At 44.2% G+C, this 18142-nt stretch overlaps 1 protein-coding gene across 1 annotated transcript; it reads right to left on the reverse strand.

Annotated features, from left to right (window-relative positions):
* Nucleotides 1-65: 65 nt before the first annotated feature.
* LOC146662777 (clavesin-1-like) lies at nucleotides 66-15685 on the reverse strand. The gene is made up of 8 exons (XM_085419428.1): nucleotides 14470-15685; nucleotides 12120-12795; nucleotides 5494-5664; nucleotides 4931-5049; nucleotides 3986-4160; nucleotides 3788-3898; nucleotides 3483-3706; nucleotides 66-1336 (listed from the first exon to the last, which is right to left on the reverse strand). Exons 2-8 carry the CDS (start codon nucleotides 12219-12221, stop codon nucleotides 1258-1260), a joined length of 981 nt encoding a protein of 326 aa, XP_085275554.1. The 5' UTR covers nucleotides 12222-12795; nucleotides 14470-15685; the 3' UTR covers nucleotides 66-1257.
* Nucleotides 15686-18142: the final 2457 nt, after the last annotated feature.

An 18142-nucleotide genomic window follows, 5' to 3' on the forward strand; every position in this document is an offset into this window, starting at 1 on the left:
TGCTCTCCGGGTTTTAAAGGTAGAAAAGCCAAATGGCTGGGCTCTGGGCCTTCCTAGTGTTAAAACACTATTTTATTCTTGATATTATTAAAGATTTCGAGTTGTTTAATTTACTATCAGCTGTATACTGCAGCAGTAACAAATGGGTGGGTGTAAGCTTAGCAATACATTTAATAGCTACACTACAAAAATATCTTATGTGCTAAATATAATAACCCTATGTAGATTTTTAGCGATAATAAATCTTTAATGTGATCTAAAACATTTAAAAATGTCTCATATTTTCGTTTTTATCTCCACTGTTACTCAGACACGTCGCAGATCTGTTCAGTGATAGAAAAACTGACATGTGAATTATAAAGTACATTTGCTTTTATTTGATGAAATCCCAGAAAAGATCCAGATATAACGCTGCTAATTTAATTAACTTGCACAAATGTGCATTATTGCTCATAAAAAGCTTTTCGAGTTATGACTCGATGAAACACAGACGTGAAGCAGCAGTGACTCACATATCGCTATGACGATGTTTGGCTTTTTGGATAAACGACCAAAACAATCTGAAAATAACTGTCTGCAGAACTTCCTTGAAAATAAGCACGATTTTAAGTTTCCTTCGGTATCGCAGTAACCCAGCAACAGCTACCTGCACATTTATGCACACACTGCGAACAGTAACTGCTAATACTGAATTCAGCTATTGGACTGATTCCATGGCAACCTTGTACTTCCTGTTTTTATCCCTGGAAGCAAAATGGGAACAGTAGTTTTCTTTGTGAGAAAACTAAATAACAGAAGGATTTAATGTTGTGACTGAATGTTGTCTCTGTTTAAATGAACCTTGTTGGTGCAACCCTCTCAAATCTAAATTTGATTGTAACTGTTTCTCCATAGCAACGTCTTTGTGAGGTTTTACATAAAGTTTCAACTCTGTCACATTTGGCCCTTTTTGTTTGTTTCTGACTCTGTTCACAGAAACTTCATCCTGTCGCGTATCTGAAGTCATGAGATAAACGCCGCTGGTGCACAACAGGCGATGACACAAACACACACACGTTTGATTTGTGTGTTTGTGTTGCTGCTGTTTGTTGTTGTGAACATCAGGACAGATACTGCTGGCTGGAGAGAGGCTCAGCTGAGAGGCATTAGACGGCTCAGACGGCTCAGAGACAGGTCAGACTGTGTGTGTGTGTGTGTGTGTGTGTGTGTGTGTGTGTGTGTGTGTGTGTGTGTGTGTGTGTGTGTGTGCGCGTGTGTTCAGTCCAGGGCCAGTAGCGGTGTGCTGGTCTCTCTGTCCGTCTGTCGCAGAGTTCCTGGTTCCACCGCCGACTGAGACCTGAAACACAAACTCCTCCCATGAGATGACCAGCACACAGACTGTATATGAAAGATGGACATCCCACTGATTCAGCAAGCTAACAGAATACAGACTGTGTATATATATATATATATATATATATATATATATATATATATATATATATATATATACATATATATATATATATATGTATATATATATATATGTATACATATATATATACATATATATATACATAATGTATATATGTATATATATATATATATATATATATATATATATATATATATATATATATATATATATATATATATGTATATGTGTGTGTGTGTGTGTATATTAGAGATGGACCGATCCGATATTACGTATCGGTATCGGTCCGATACTGACCTAAATTACTGGATCGGATATCGGAGAAAAATAAAAAATGTAATCCGATCCATTAAATATCACGAAAGCACCTCACAAAACTTGCAACACGCCGTAACTCACCTCAGAACGTTAGCACGTCGGAGCAGTATGCATCACGTGATAGAGCGGCTGTGGCATGCGGGACCTGTCGGTGGTCTGGATAGCATTTGGAGCTTCGCTAGCAACCCGGCATTTCATCTCCGACAAAGTTATCCCGAGAGAAGTAAAGCAAGTGTGTAAGTCCATCTCTGAATGTTTGTAAAGCATTCCTGCGTTAAGCTTAACAAGCGATATATGGAGCGACTGCCTCTTCTTGCTGCTACTTCAATCATGAAACTGCTTAACGATCAGCTGATCGGCTTTTCTGTCGCGAGTCCGTGTCTCTTGTTTGTTTTTGGCCCACTTTGCACCAGAAAGAGGAAACCAGCGGCTGAACAACAGCAGCACGTTTAAGCTTGATAAGCTGTTGTTAGAATGTATTTAATATTTCTTTCTACTCCAGGATCTTTTTCTACGTAGCTGACGCTGGTAACTGTGCAGGGGCGGATCTAGCAAAGTTTAGCCAGGGGGGCCGATAGGGCATGAACAGGGAAAAGGGGGCACAAAGACAGACTTTTCTTTCTTATTCTCATTTAAAATGTCTAGCTTTTAATAAATAATTATCTGACACCCAAAGTTTTAATTTGATGTAAAATGAATAGAAGTCAATTACTGTATATAGTGACTATTAAGTCTAATATATATACCCTAGTAAGCTATAGTACTTTTTACTTTGGGAAGGTACCATCTGTGCAGTCTGCAGTTCTGTTGAAGAAAGATGTTGAATCTATTTAATATTTCTTGAAAAATAATTGATTTCTGTGCATTTTTTTTTCACACTGCATCAAATTAAGGTTGATTACGTCGATTAAGCATCATGAGGTGGAGCGTGAGGGGTGGTTCCCTATTTTTTATTTATTTATTTTTGTTGTTGCTGGGAGTTGGAACCCTATTAGTTAGGTTGCTTAATATTTATGCTAAGTACTCTTTAAAATACCAGAACAGGGAGGATGGTGTAGGTTTAAGTTTATTAGATTGATCAGTATTGCTGAACTATGAAATATTTTTTTTGCATACAGGTATAACAGAATAGCTTTAGTGTAGTTGTTGTTTTAAACTTGAGTATGAACTTATACAAAATGCAGCAAGATATTTAAAAAACAGTTGTGTTGATTAAAAAACACTATATCGGATTCAGCGGAGCACCCAGTTATTAGTGTTGGGGGCAGTTAGCTTCACAGCGCTGTGTATTTACACTCTGTGGATGGAGCAGCTCGTTAAGATGGCAGCAGGTTTAAGCCTTGGGTGAGCTGCAGAAGCTTTTTAGATTTAAAATGAGGCCGTGTCATCCGTAACTTCTCAGGATCGACCCGGTGACCCATCGATGGCGAGGGTTTGGGGGCGGGGCGCGCACCTTTCTACAGGTTTATCTGTTTAAAAACACCGAGCTAAGAAACATTTCACGAGAATATCAGAATAAATGTATCAGACCTACTTTGAACTGTGACAGTTTCTAGTTTCTGTGAGTTTTACTTCATGTTGTGACGCGTCACATCTTAGATTGTGTTTCTTTGTGTTGTGTAGTGAGTCAGCCTTGTTTAGTATTGTGGTCAGATTTGTGTTTTCCTGTTGTGAGTTCAGGTTTTGTAAATGTTTCAAGAAAGAAATCAAATATTTAACTTCCTGCATCGGCCCCTTCGCTCATCCTCACCTCTTCATCATGTCCTTGTCTCCTCCTCCTCCACAGTTCTCCCTGACGTGCAGGGCGTCGTAGGTGAGCGTGTACTCGGTCTCGTCATTGTAGTCGGGTCCCAGCAGCGTTCGCGCCCAGATGCCCATATCGTACGGCGGCAGCGTCCCACCAAACTCGGACGGCAAACACTCGGGATGGATGAGCTGGTGGAGCGAGTTCAGGTTGTTGCCGTGGAGGAAGATCTGAGGACAGTGAGCGAGAAGGTTAACCTCGTAACGTCTGACATTAGTGCCAGAATAACAGGCGCAGGAACTCCAGCTCACCCTCTTCCTGGTCTTGTCTTTGAGGAACGGCTTGATGATGGTGTACATGGCGTGAATGTACCAGGGCTGATTCACAAAATGGATTCCTCCGAAGCGAGCCGGGAAACTGTCCTGAGGAAAGGAGAGCAGAGCAGGTCGTTTCACATCGTCTTCAATGTGAACCTCGCAGACAGAGAAGAGGATGGGGGGCGGGGCTACCTGGAGGCCTTCTATGGCCAGTTTGAGGATGTTGGGCGTGAGCTTGGACGCCTGTTTGAAGGAGAAGTTGCTCCAGTCGATGATGAGGATGAAGCCATTGATCTGGAGCTCCGGGTTTTCTATCAGGACCTCCAGAGAGAGCAGGATGGCCCGCAGGATGTCAGTGAAGGAGTTCCTGTCAGAGGGAGGTGTGGGTGTTAATCAGCAGCTGATCGATGGCTGCGGAGAGCGTGACGGCCCTTTAACCACAGCTCCGAGCTCTATTTTAGTCGGAGCAGTGACTCATGATTCGCCTCTTTGTGTTTTGGATCAATGCGGTGACGGCTGAGCGCGTGTGGATGCGCACGTACATCACGGCGAGTCTGGGCCTCGCTTTGAAGCAAAGATTTACAGTCTGAAGTCACTGCTTTTATTTTGAAAACCAAAACGGTCTACCTGCAGAGAGAGGCTGCAGACGTGAGCTTTTTTCATCGCGTTTGCACCTTCGAAACAAAACTTTGACATCAGCTTCTGTCAGGTTTGACGGTCAGCGTGAAGCTGTGTTTCATTTCGATTCAGTTTCAGCGCCGGCGTGCTGAGCACGGTCGGATCTTTACCTCATACTGCAGAGCACTTCACGCTGCACCGAAGGTAAAGCCCAACATTCAACAATCAGATGATTTATACAAATCGATGTAATGAATATTTAATGCAGTGCTGGAACGGCGCTGTCCGTCACTTTGTACCTGACGGCTACTCGCTACCAAGTCACATGTCAACAGCATGCTGCTCTCTCATTGGTGGTTGCTTCAATTGCTCTCTTGGAAGCTGGCAAAAGCTTCTCTACAGGTCGCTGGTGTTTTTCCAAATGTGTTTGAAAAGAATATATCAATGTGTGTGTGTGTGTGTGTGTGTGTGTGTGTGTGTGTGTGTGTGTGTGTGTGTGTGTGTGTGTGTTTGTTTCACCTGCTCTGGTCCCAGTTGGAAGCAAACAGGATGAGGATTTTCCGGCCGTGCTGATCCGGAGTCTCCAGCACGCCCGGGAATCCGTCCGTCAGCGCTCGCTTAATGCCCGGGTCATCCACCTGACAACAAACGCGCACACGTGTTAGAGCAGCCAAGCGTCGGTGTTTCACTTCAGCAACATTCCCATCGTACACATCACAGACCAAAGCAGCCCCCACATGCTGGGAATCGGCTCCCTTATTCTTTTTTACAGTTAGGAGTTAGGAGCAGCTGCTGCAGACTTCCTGGTGTCACAAACTGTTTCAACTGCAGGAATAAGACCAAGAACGCCTCTCTCAGCTCATCAGCGTGTGAATATTTCTCTGTGGACATGAGGAGTGACCGTCAGAGATGTGGGAAGGATGCAACACGGAATATTTCCCTGAACAGCACCAACGCATCCAAACCAAAGGACACCGATTCCTCTGCAGGGGTTACAGTTTCCCCCGGTCAGGGACAACACAGCAGACACGACTCCTGAAAAAGACAGTTGATGGCTTGTTGTTGAAAACACAGAATCGGACCTTGAAGCTCTGGAACATGTCGAGGTTCTGCTGTCTGAACTGGAAGTACTGGGCCAGCAGCCTGAAGGTTTCCATCTGGTCGAACTTTCTGGCTCGGAGGAAGCGAAGGATGAAGTCGTCGTCCGTCCGCAGGAAACCGATGTCTGGCCTCGTCACGATCATGTCCCGAACCTTTAGACAGGAAGTCAGACAAACATCACAAAAGACGGGTTTAATAAAACAGACTCGTTACGCATCCATAAAAGGCAGCAGAGACACTGATCACATGACTTAAAGGACGTTTGTTTATGTCAGTGAATTATATTCATTCATCGTCGTCATGCTTCATTCATCCTTTGACTTGTTTTTGGTCACAAAGTGTCAAACTTCAGTCATAAATTTGACGTTTTTTAAGTCCTCATAAAACGTCTTGAGCTTAGAAACATTTGAATTTCCTCTAATCTGATTCATCAGGTAAAATCAGAACAAAATTAGATGTTGAACTGTTTGAATCGTGGTGGGATAAAGTGAATCTCATCACGCGTTCAAGTACACCGTGTGCTACAGCTTATGCAGTTTAAGGTAATAAACGTTTATCTAAAGTTTTCTTCAGTTATAGACCGATGGACAGATGTCACACCTCCTCCTGCAACCTAAGCCGTGTGTTTTTCTTCTGTCCAAGTTTGAACACATTGTGATTTCTTTTCCGTACTTTCAGGGTTTTTGGAATTCAGATCCAAGAAGACCCTCTGACTGCCATATTTGGAGTTCCACAGACCCTCTTAATATGACTCCCCAGCAAACTGAGATCTTGGCTTGGCTGTATTTGACTTCTTTGGAAATCGCCTCCATCTGCATCAAAATGCCTTAATGGTGTCCAGACATCCTCGAGGGCGGAGACGATCTCACTCACAGTGACGGGTAGTTCTGCAAAATGCATCCACAAGTGGACACTGTTTGTGGAATATCTCAGATCTTTTCTCTAGTAGTTAGAACGATGCAGTTTACCCACCTGCGACTAGATTGAAAAGAATTTGAAATTTACTCTTTTTTAAGGCACAGGATTTAAGCCCCCCCCTTCTTTTATTTTTATTTATTTATTTATTTATTTATTATTTATTTATTATCATAAAAGGTAGGCACTCATCAACAAATACACGTAGATTAGTTAATTTGATAGACTATTCATACAGTAAAAACCTAGAAACTACAATATTCTCTTTAGACGCAGAAAAAGCGTTTGACAGAGTTAACTGGAAATTTCTATTTGCAACTTTACACAAATTTGGTTTTGGATCCTCTTTCATAAACTGGTTAAAAATATTATATAATTCCCCAACAGCTTGTGTTAGAACAAATGACCAAACATCCTCCAGCTTCTGTCTCTTGAGGGGCACCAGGCAGGGATGCCCACTCTCCCCTTCACTATTTGCAATTTTTATTGAACCACTAGCAGCAGCAATTAGACAGAATTCAGTAATTAAGGGCATAAAATGCAAGAACGTGGAACATAAAATCAGCCTTTATGCAGATGATGTGTTACTCTTTCTCCAAAATTCACAAACCAATATCTCTGGGGTGATTGAATTGATAAACTCTTTTGCAAGAATATCAGATTACTCAATTAACTGGTCAAAATCTACAGTCCTACCGATTAATTGCTCCTTCCATAATTCCTCTTCTACACCACTGCAATCGGGAAATATAAAATATTTAGGTATTAATGTTTCTCCCAAGCTTGCAGATCTAACTAAATTAAACCATATCCCACTTTTAAAGAAGGTAGAAGATGATCTGGCTAGATGGAAATGTCTACCCATATCACTCATGGGAAGGGTTGCCGCTATAAAAATGATGGTCTTACCAAAAATAAATGATTTATTCTCAATGATCCCAACTAAACCGCCACAAGATTGGTTCAGATCTCTAGATTCATGTATGTCCAAATTCCTTTGGAAAGATAAAGCCCCACGTATAAGCTTAAAAACACTACAAAAGACCAAGGATAAAGGAGGACTAGAACTGCCTAACTTTCAGCACTACTTCTTAGCCAACAGGCTTCAGTTTATCTCAGGATGGCTAAAACACACCCTCTTAGATGAACCTTGGCTAGATGTAGAACAAGCACTCTGCAATAATCTAGAGATCTCAGACCTACCATTTATCAGCTCAAACATCCAACGACATGAATGCTTTAAAAGCATCAACATCAGCTCTTCTCTGACAGCATGGTGGGAGTTTCTAAAATTGACGGCGTCTTCATTAATCCCATGCAAACGTACACCTATCTGGAACAACCCTGACATATTACAAAACAATAATATGATAAACTTTTCAGATTGGAGTGGTAAAGGAATCAAATATTTAGGACATATACTAGAAGGAACAGAATTTATTTCATTTGACGGACTAGTTACACAATATGGGATCAACAAGAAAAGATTTTTAGAATATCAACAAATTAAATCCATAGTAAAAAAGAAATTTAAACCGGGTCAAGTTGAACTACAAACACCACCAAGTGTGGTTCAATTTCTTACTCTTAAACCCCCCAAATTACTATCCAAAATATACAGAATGCTTTCTAAAACAGATGAATCAATATCACTTCCTATTGCAAAATGGGAAGCGGATTTATCAGTTAACTTAGACCTAAACTTCTGGTCTCAGATTTGCTTAAAAACCTTTCATCTAATTAGAAATCCCAGTCTTCAATTAATTCAATACCAAATATTACATAGAGTGCACTATACAGGTCATCGGATGTTCAAGATGGGCTTTACGTCTACCAACAACTGCTCACACTGCCAAACCAATTCACCGGACAATTATATCCACGCTCTTTGGTTCTGTCCACCAGGTCAGAAGTTTTGGCGCGAGATATGTGAAGACTTATCGAAGTGTCTGAAATGTAACATTCCAACTTCCCCCTTAGTGTGTTTGTTGGGCAGCTTAGATAATGTCACTTCAGAAAAGAATATCGCCCATATGGTTTTCACTGCCCTATGCATAGCCAAGAAAACTGTCCTCATGAACTGGAAAAATAAAAATAATCTTAATTCTAACCAATATAGAAATTATCTATTAGATTACATTAGTCTTGATACAGCCTCTGCCACCACATCAGATCAATTGCTCTGGGCTCCTTTGATCAGCTCCATCACCTAGTGGGGGTGGGGGGTCATAGTTTGGTCCCGCCTTCACTGTTGTGATTGGTGTGGGGGTAGGGACAGGCTTAGGGCGTTGGGGGGTTCCCCGGAGGCATCTTCCTTGGGGGGCTCAACCCGGGGTAGCGGTCATGTCCGGTTGGGGGCTCTGTTGGCTCTCAGGTGACTGTTTCCTCGCGGCTGCGTGCAGTGGGGCTTGGGGAGGGTCTGTGCTGACGGACGTGGGTTACTGACCTGGTAGCCTGGCTGCCCCTGGGTGGGTCCGGGATGGGCGTGAGGTTCTGGGGGCGCTCCGTCTCTGGGCTGGGGCCCGGGCCGGGCCTCGGGGGCTTGGGTCCTGGTTGGTGTGTTGCCGGGGTTGTGGGCGGGTGGGTGCATGGGGGCCCACCCCTGGAGCAGGGTGCCACCGGTGCATCGAGCCACCTGGGGGGCTCTTCAACTGGTGGGGGAGATTGTCACACCTTGCAGGAGCTTTCCTCTCCTCAGGAACTCTCTGCAGGAGGGGGAGATACAGGAGAGGTGGAGCAAGATCTCAGCCTGGGCGTCTATTGTCTTATGTAGTCTGGAAGATGAGTGGATGGTGGGGTGGGTGCAGTTTTCTCTGTGGTGGGGTTGGGTGGACTGTCCCGGGCTCTGTGGGGCCGGGAGGCGCTGCTGCACTGGGCCCCGGTCTGGATGGGCCTGAGCCCCCTTTCCCTGGCGGGTCGCGGAGTATGGGGGTGCCTACTGGGGTCAGCGGGGGAGCTGGCCCCAGGGAGGGGTTACCTGCCCCTCCCTTCCTTCCCTCCCCATCTCCAGCTGCCTCCCTCTTCCCGCTCCACCACAACCACCCACACATGCAGGGCCTTGGAGTAGGGGTATGTCACCAGGGTGCAGAGGAGGCTACCCCCCCCCCCCCCCCCCCCTCTGTCCCCTTCTGGCTGCCTCTGCCTCAATTTTATCCCACAACTTAGACATTCACATTACTCACACTCTCATTACACATACATATAGGATCTTGGGGGTGGGCACGCTACACGGAATCCAAAGTACCATCAGGGTGTACACCCCACCCCTGGCATCGTTGCCCACCTCTCAATTTTAAATACACGTAGACATTGAGGGCTATCAGGAGGGACCATGCGCTTACCTGCTGCTCTCTGGCAGGTAGCTCCATGCCCTCCTGGGTTTTAAATGCACCTTAGAACACACATGCATCAACACTACAATGAGCGGGTGGAGGGAGGTTTGGAGTCTTCTCTCACCCCCGTTCTCTGCGACCTGCTGGAGCGGGGGGGCTAGGAGGAGGAGTTGGCCGTCCAACTGCGGTCTGGAGTGTGGGGCCTCCCTGCTGCTGCGGAGTCGGGGCGGTCTGCCTCCCCCCACCGCAGGGAAAAGGGAAACACCACCTGGGTCTGGGTGCAGTTCCCCCCTCCAGGGGCAAGGGTACCTAGACCCGGTTTGTAGAGTACGCTTGGGGAGTGTGATCGTGTGTACAACGTCTCTTTATGTCTGTCTCCACGTTGGTTGAGTGTGGAGTAAGTGCATATGAGAGCATGAGGGTGGGAATGGATGTTTGTATCTGTGTGTGCCTGTATGTCTGTGTCTATATGTCAGGTTGGGTGTCAGGCGCCACCTCTCTGGGGACACCTCAGGCCCTCCAAGGTTTGGAGGCCTATCTCCCCCCACCACCACTTCCCCTGCCAGTGGCGGACTCCCTCAGGTGTCGGTGTGTTGGTGGTTCTTTGTGTCTGGGGATGGGCGTCCAGGTACACACCGGCTCACTCCTTGGCGGCTGCTTATCGGGGCCTGGAGCCTGGGGCTCGCTCGGGCCACTTCGGAGGTGGGGTGCCCCCGGCCTCTCGGCCTGGGGCTCGGTCACTCAGGCGCGGCTGGCTGCCGGCGGAGCTCACGGGCGCGTCACTGCAACTCCCCCTGGCTTCTGCTCCGCGGCTGCTGAGTGAGCCCTCATCTGGGACTCTCCTCAGCTCTTTCTGGGACAGTGGCGCAGCTGCCCCTCTGTTGGTCTTCCTTGGTCTCTTGTGTTCTGGGGGCCTCTGGATGTCTGGAGTTTTGATCTCCTCCATACCTGCTTCATGCCCTGGAGGACGGGGCTGTGGCCCCCCCACACCCTCTAGCAGATCATTACATGAAGGAACCTTTTAAAAAAACAAGCGCGTCCATGCTCACAGGTGTACACACGGGTGATCACACCCACAAACTACACCCTTTTTGGCTCCTACCTCAAAGCACACTGTGTTCTGTTGATCTTATGTGCTGCACAATAATGTTTAACATTTAGTATTTACTGTCATATTCCCATATATCATTGTGATGTTGTTTATTCTATTACTCTTGTTCTCTTCTGCTTGTTTTCTTCTTTCTTTCTCAGCAGGTGATCCAGGTGATTGATATATGCATTTTCTTTTTCTTTTCTTTTTTTTTCTGCTCATTCTGTTGGTTTTTGTCTTTTGCCCTTCTCCCCCGTCCCTCTTCTCAGCTGTTTCTCTTTCCCTCTTTCTTTCTCCCCTTCTTTCCCCCAGTCAAGTCTGTCCCGTATTCAGTAAGTGAAAATAAAATAAACAATAAAAGGTGAATCAAATGGACCATTACGGCAAGGCTGGGATGGTCAATTTGGTACAGTAAATCCGTTGGGCATCTTTCTTTGCCTTTAGACAATAATTCTGATGCAAAAGAGCCAAACGGGACAGGCAAAAAAAAAGAAAAAAAAAATTTTTTTTTTTATTGTTTAATTTTAATTTTTGTTTTTTGTAATTACATTTTTTTTATTTTAATTTATTTAATTTATTTTTTAAATATTTTTTCTTCATTTTTTTCTTCTCAATTTTCTGTTCGTGTGTTGTTATGATGTTTTTTGTATTTGAATTTGTCTTTTGTTTAACAAGAAAAGGTAAAAATGATTGGGAAAGAAATGTTTGAGAAAGTCAGATGCATACAATGTACACAAGTTTGTAGAATCTCTTGATAAAAAATAATAATTTATCTGTGAAGGAAAACTGAAAGAAAATGAAGTGCAATGTCTGTTTCCATCCATCAGCTAGTTTTACGTGAGTAATAGCAGCTGATGTGTGAAGAGGTGACGGTGCAGATTCTCCCGTCACAGGTTTAGCCTGACGAGAAACATCTGTACTGTCTACTGTCAGCAGTGACCCCACACCACCGAAGAAGAAGCTATCAGCAGAGTTTAGTTTTGCCTCCCAACCACCGAGTGTTGTTGACACGTCATAAAGTGCAACCAAAGCAATCAGGAGGTTTTGCGTGCAGCGAGAACAGAGAAACCTCGTGCATCTACTTGGAGCTGGTTGGGGAAAACTCTTCCCTAGCAACCAGTGGCTGCTAGGGGTCACCAGCTGGTCTCTACGCCCGTGTGACTGATGGAGGAGTGTGGTGGAAGTGATTTGCAGATACAGCATCACCTGAGCTTCGTCTGACTCTGCAGACCTGCCTGATCTGACTCAGCTGTGTGGTGCAGCCGTGTACCTGCTGGATGTCCTGGTGCAGGGTGTCCGGGTTCTCGTTCAGCTCCAGTCGAGCTTTCTCCGTTGTCTCCGAGCTCAGGCCGGCGTGTAGGTGAGACATCATGGGGTCTCCCTCTGGATCTACTCCCGATGCCCAAAATGGTTTGCCTCCCTCTGACACGGTGTCCGAGCACTTCCTCCAGTCCAGTTTTAAAGAGTAACACCTGCAGGACGGTTAGTTGCCCTTTGTATCAGTAACACAATCGTATTTGCTGTGCGTTTGTGACGCGTGATGTCAGATTTCAGCTAAAGGACGAGGAACTCTTTGATCCTTTCCTGTGAGACAATCATGTGTATGTTGCACAATCTGCTGCTGCAGCTTATAGAGGGACAATCATCACCGCTGTCTTCTTTTACATCGTCGGCTCTCGGGAAGCTGAACGTGCTCAAAGTCCAGAAAGTCCTCTAACCTTTGGGCAGAAAAAGAAAACACCAGCTTTTGGATTTTGCTGCTGTTCCCGTCCTAATTCTCCTTCCTGTCGACATCCCGCCTCCTCCTGCTCTCCATCGTGGCTCTTTCAGGTTTCATCCGGTCATGTCGCTGAATCTCTGCTCTGTCATGGCGAAGCCACTTGCGACGAAAGGTCCTGCTGTTCTGCACTCGGTAAAGATGAACGGGTCAGTCGGGCCTCCTCAGCCTGGGAGAGGGGACAGATGGAGAGGACATGAAATCATCAACGAGTGAAGTCACTGAAGATCAGAGTTCTGCACACAACGAGGGCTTGTTCCTCCACCACCTCCTACACACAGGCGGTGGAGGCTTCAGTGTGTCTAAACTAGAGCTCAGACATAGTGAAAATGGTACCAAACACATGGATGCACAGAGATAAAAAGTCAGGCCAAAGCTGAAAGCTGCATTTCTTCTGGTGGCCAGCAGAGGGCGACTCCTGGATGCAGAGAGACTTGCGGTGCTACAGAAGTCAACGAGGAAACACCCTTCACTGCCTGCTCTGTGAGATCATGGCTCAAGTTTCAGGTCTTACCGGATAAATGTGGGTTTACTGTGGGCTGCAGTGGGCTTACCCACAGATAAGTGTTTGACCAGCCCACACACCCCCACAGTTCACCCATCCCCACCCACTGTGGGCCTGCACGGGCATGTTTGCTGGTCAGAGCTACAGATATGTGAAAGTGGACATGCACAGCTGCTCCTGCTGTTCTATAATCAGTAAAAATATCAGCTACGTTTCTTATTGCAGAAATAAAAATACGGCCCAGGGGCCGTAACCGGGCCACCAAAGGGTCCAACCCGGTCCCCTGTAAGGAGGGAATCCATGCAGGATGTGGAAGAGCTTAAGCTAACTCGTCAGGCAAAGACGCCGCCATGATGCGCCGCCATGATGCGCCGTCGCTGCCGAAGGAAAGCTCCTTTTTTAAATTACACATCAAACATGAACTTCCTGTTTGTTCACTGCAGACGAGCCTTTAAAAAACTGAAACAATCAAGAGTTTTATATCAGAGAAATTCAGCATTTTATTGGAAAGATGTAATTTTTCAGCTTTCATTCAGTATTTTATGGGCTCGTTTGTCTCTACTGCAGCATTTATTATTATTATCTGATAATTCTTTGTCTCGATGATTTTTTAATATTTTTACAAAATATGTTTCTGATTTTAATTTTTTTTTATTTTCTTGATTCTTTTGGTGTATTTAGCTTCTATTTTGAATTTCATGCTTTAATATTATTATTATTATTACCTCGGACTCAGTTCCTTTAAGTGCAGTTTTTATTTATTTATTACAAGTTTTTATTTTATTTATTTTATTTTTTTAATTCTTATTTTTATTGTAGCGTCTTTATCTCGACATATTTTTTAGATTTTTATTTCATGCAGTTTCTTTGTCTCCAAATGTCTCCACATTTTTGTAAAAATTATTTTTATTATTATTTTTATTACAGTTTGGTTTTCTGTATTTTTTTTTATCGTCTTAATTTTCTTCTTTTCTCACTGTTTCCTATTTTGCGCCCTGTTCTTTTCGGTGCTCCTCTGTCTTTATTTCTAATTTCACGGAGGGGGTTGTTGCCTGCAGACGACCCTGTGCTCTGGCCCGTAGACCCTCCACCCCCCTCTCCACCCAGCTGTCTCCATCTGCCGCGGCATTAATCGCGTCAGGCGCGCAGTCTGTGGTCCTAGCGTGAAGGCAGGAGCTGCCAGAGGCTACTGGAACATCTGGCACATCTGCAGCAGTTTCCTGATGTTTGAGGCTCGTGCTCAGGCTCAAAGTGACCCTCCGCGTGCTCGGGCTGCAGGTGGAAACCTGAAACATCCCAGAGGACGCGCTCACCCGCATTTTAAAGGGAATTACTCACAGAGCTTCCGGCAGAGCTGCTGCTGGTTCAATCCCGGCCGTCCTGACTGGCCCGACGGCCCTCCGGCGGTGGTGCTGATGCTGAGGACGGAGGAGGAGGAGGAGGCCATCGGACAAAAGAGATCTCCGTTAGAGCCCAACCGGAAACAAACCGACATGAAATCAAACGGCTCTGAGAGGATGAAGCGCGTGCTCGTGCATCATGAGGAGGAAGAGGAGTAGGAGGAGGTGCGTTTCCACTTTGTGCTCCGACAGAAGACGTCAGGATGCTCCCACACTGTCACTCCTCAGTCATGAACAGCACCGCTTCCGGTCAGCACTTTCAAAATAAAACTCACTGACCCTGAAGTGAAGCGTTTCAAACCTGCGCTGATGACCTTCATCTGTGAACCCTCTAATCTGGCTCCGCCCCCTAACTCTCAACGTCAGAATATTAGGTTAGGCCAAACTGGCCATTGTGTGCATCATGTGGACTGACTGACTCCTCAGTGTCACATTTGACATGTGAGTCTTTGGTGTTCGGCTCATTGCTGCAGCCTCTGGTGGACATCACAGGAACTGCAGTTTGTGCTATTTTCCGGTTCCAGAGGAATTGGCTGAAGAGGACCCGTGCTTTGGGCAGTCAGCTTAGCTTAGCATGTTGTTGCTGATGACACCAGCTAAACGGCTTGAACCTTCTTTTTTTCTCTGATTGTGGAGGTGCTTCATTTAGCCGTTGGTTTTGTTTGGCCAATTAGCTCAGCTGGTTAGCGCATCGTGGGTTTAAGCCCCATACTGGCATCAGAGCTTCAAATTCTTCAAAGGTGGAATTACTCACATGAGGGCTTCAGTGCTGCTCTAAACAACTATATTACAGGCATCTGATATATCAAAATGAGTATTATTTGCAGGCAACACAAATAGTTTTTGTTCTGGGGGGATCTAAAGCAGCTGCTGGATACAGTTACTTCAGAAATGTACAAAATTTTAAAAAATGGTTTAACAGGAACAAAATATCTCTAAATCTCAGTAAAACTAAAATAGTCTTATTTGGGAATTCCCTTAGAAATGCACAAGTGCAGATTCATGTAGATGGTGTGGAAATTGAAAGAGTTCTTGAACATAAGTTTCTTGGTGTGATTATAGATGATAAATTAAACTGGAAGTCTCATATAAATCATATACATAACAAAATTTCTAGAAGTGTCTCAATCTTGAGTAAAACACATTCTGGACCACAAACACTCCACATTATTGTTCCCTGATTGCACCGTGTTTGCATTACTGTGCAGAGGTTTACTTGTTCGCTATCATCAGTCTTTATATTACAAAGAAGGGCCGTAAGGATAATCCATCAAACTGCTGACAGAGATCATACAAATCCACTATTCTTAAAATCAACAATTCTAACATTCACAGATCTGGTTCATTTTCTCACTGCACACATTATGTATAAAGCAATAAACGACCTGCTTCCTGACAATATTCTAAAACTGTTTTCTAAAAGGGAACGGGGACACAATTTGAGGGGGAATTAAATTTAACATCCTCGTATCCGTACAACTTTAAAAAGTTTCTGCATCTCTGTGTGTGGAGTGAAGCTGTGCAACAGATATGAAGCAAAGTCCGAGCACGGCGCAGTTTAAACAGCGGTTTAAGGATGTGGTTTTTGCAGCGTACAGGGAGGAGGTGGAGATCTTGTCCAATATTTTCATGTGTGTGCGGGTGCACGGGTATGTTGGTGTGGGTGTATATATCTGTAGGTTGTGTATCCTTTGAGGTTACTGGGGTTACTGAAAATGTGTATATGTGTGTATGTGTATATACGTATGTATGGATAGATAGAAAGACAGATACACATATAATTAATACATTTAAAAAAAATACACGTAACATATAATGTGATTGTAAGGAGGTATTTCTGCAGTCTGTTGATTACTAGACAGTGGACAGGGGGTGGGATTAAATAAGCTCGTGCTTCTTCCTGCTGCTTTTTGAACATGAAAGTTATTCGTAGTTGTTTTTGCTCGTTTTCCTTTTGTTTTGCTTTGTTTGTTTGTGTCTTCTTAATTCTATGTTGTTGTACTTTTTCAACATGTTCAAAATAAAGATTCAATCAATCAATTATCTTTATTGTAGCGCTGTGACTGTTAGAGAGTGTATTTGTACACCAGATGTTGAACTTCTATCTGTGTCACTGCGCCCTTTTTATCTCCCCCGTGAGTTTCCACAACTTTTTATAACCGTAGTTTACATTCACCCGAAGGCTCACCCCGCCTCCACTTGCAGCATCATTTCAGACGTAGTGCAGAAGCTGCAGGCGCTCTCTCCTGATGCACCAAACTTTATAATGGGGGACTTTAACCATGTCTCCCTTAAATCAACTTTGGGCAATCTGTATCAATATGTATCCTGTCCTACCAGACGGGATAAAATGTTGGACCTTTGTTACGGATCGGTGAAGAATGCTTATAAATCCCTCCCGCTTCCTCCTCTGGGATCTTCTGACCATAACTGTGTGCATCTTCTGCCCATCTACAAAACTGTCTTAAAACGAGAGAAGACAAAGACTAAGGATGTTGACATATGGTCAGAAGAATCTGTGCTTACCTTGCAGGAATGTTTTAAGTGTACAGATTGGGAAGTTTTTATTCAGTCTTGTGGAGATGATCTCGACGCTTTGGTGGATGTTACTAGCTCTTATGCAGTATTTTGTAAAGACATGATTATACCCCGTAAGCGCGTTAAAATTTACGCTAACAATAAGCCATGGGTCACTAAAAGCGTCAAATCCTGTTTAAGGAAAAAGAGACAGGCCTTTAAAGAGGGGCTGTTACTGATTTTCAGACAGCCACCAAGGAACTGAAAATCGAGATCTTGAAAGCAAAACAGACAAAAACCTTCTTGAAAGCAAATTTGCTGCAAAAAATTTTGGGTCTGCCTGGCTTTGTATGAAAACCATAGCAGGGTTTCAAAATCCCCAGAGCAGCAGTCAGGTCATTTTAGATGGTTTTAATTCAGACAGAGATTTTGCAAATGCTTTGAACATGTTTTATGCTCGTTTTAGTTCTTTTGATTTTAGCGAGGATATTTCTGAACTGAAACAGAAACTGAGAGATACTCAGCACTTTATCATTGAACTCAGCGATGTTAAAAAGGCCTTTCATACAGTCAATGTGAACAAGAGCCAGGGTCCTGATAATATTAGTGCCGCCTAATTAAATCTTGTGCTGATGAACTCAGTCCTATATTTCAGGTTATTTTTAACAAATCCTTGCAAACACAACATGTGTCCTCTCTTTGGAAAGAAGCAGTCGTGGTTCCTGTCCCTAAATCTAAACGACTTCAGGCCTGTTGCCTCACTTCAGTTGTCATGAAAGTCTTTGAAAAAATCATCAGAAATGTGATTATGAAAGAGACTGAAGGTCAGCTGGATCCAATGCAGTTTGCATACAGGCCCAACAGAGGAGTGGAGGACGCACGTTTGACTAAATCTAATTCTTAAACATGTAGAGAGTGAAGGGACTTTTGCAAGACTTCTTTTCATTGACTTTTCTTCGGCTTTTAATACAACACAGCCCCATATTTTAATTAAAAGACTTTTAGAACAGTTTGAAATCAGGAAAAACCTGCTGGGCTGGATTTTAGATTTTCTAACTGACAGGTCACAAAGAGTGAGAATAAATGGGGTTCTG

This window comes from Rhamphochromis longiceps, linkage group LG9 (genome assembly GCF_057381845.1).
Source record: "Rhamphochromis longiceps isolate RC_006_pf linkage group LG9, R_longiceps_female_GT1.1, whole genome shotgun sequence".
Lineage (NCBI taxonomy): Eukaryota > Metazoa > Chordata > Actinopteri > Cichliformes > Cichlidae > Rhamphochromis > Rhamphochromis longiceps.

Excerpts from the sequence above, each read along its gene's own strand:
- LOC146662777 (XM_085419428.1), bottom strand. The coding sequence starts at position 12,221 with ATGATGTCTCACCTACACGCCGGCCTGAGCTCGGAGACAACGGAGAAA. Across the intron at positions 5,050-5,493 it reads ACATGTTCCAGAGCTTCAAG|GTGGATGACCCGGGCATTAA; the intron begins GTCCGATTCTGT and ends GTTTGTTGTCAG. Across the intron at positions 4,161-4,930 it reads TCCAACTGGGACCAGAGCAG|GAACTCCTTCACTGACATCC; the intron begins GTGAAACAAACA and ends TCCCTCTGACAG.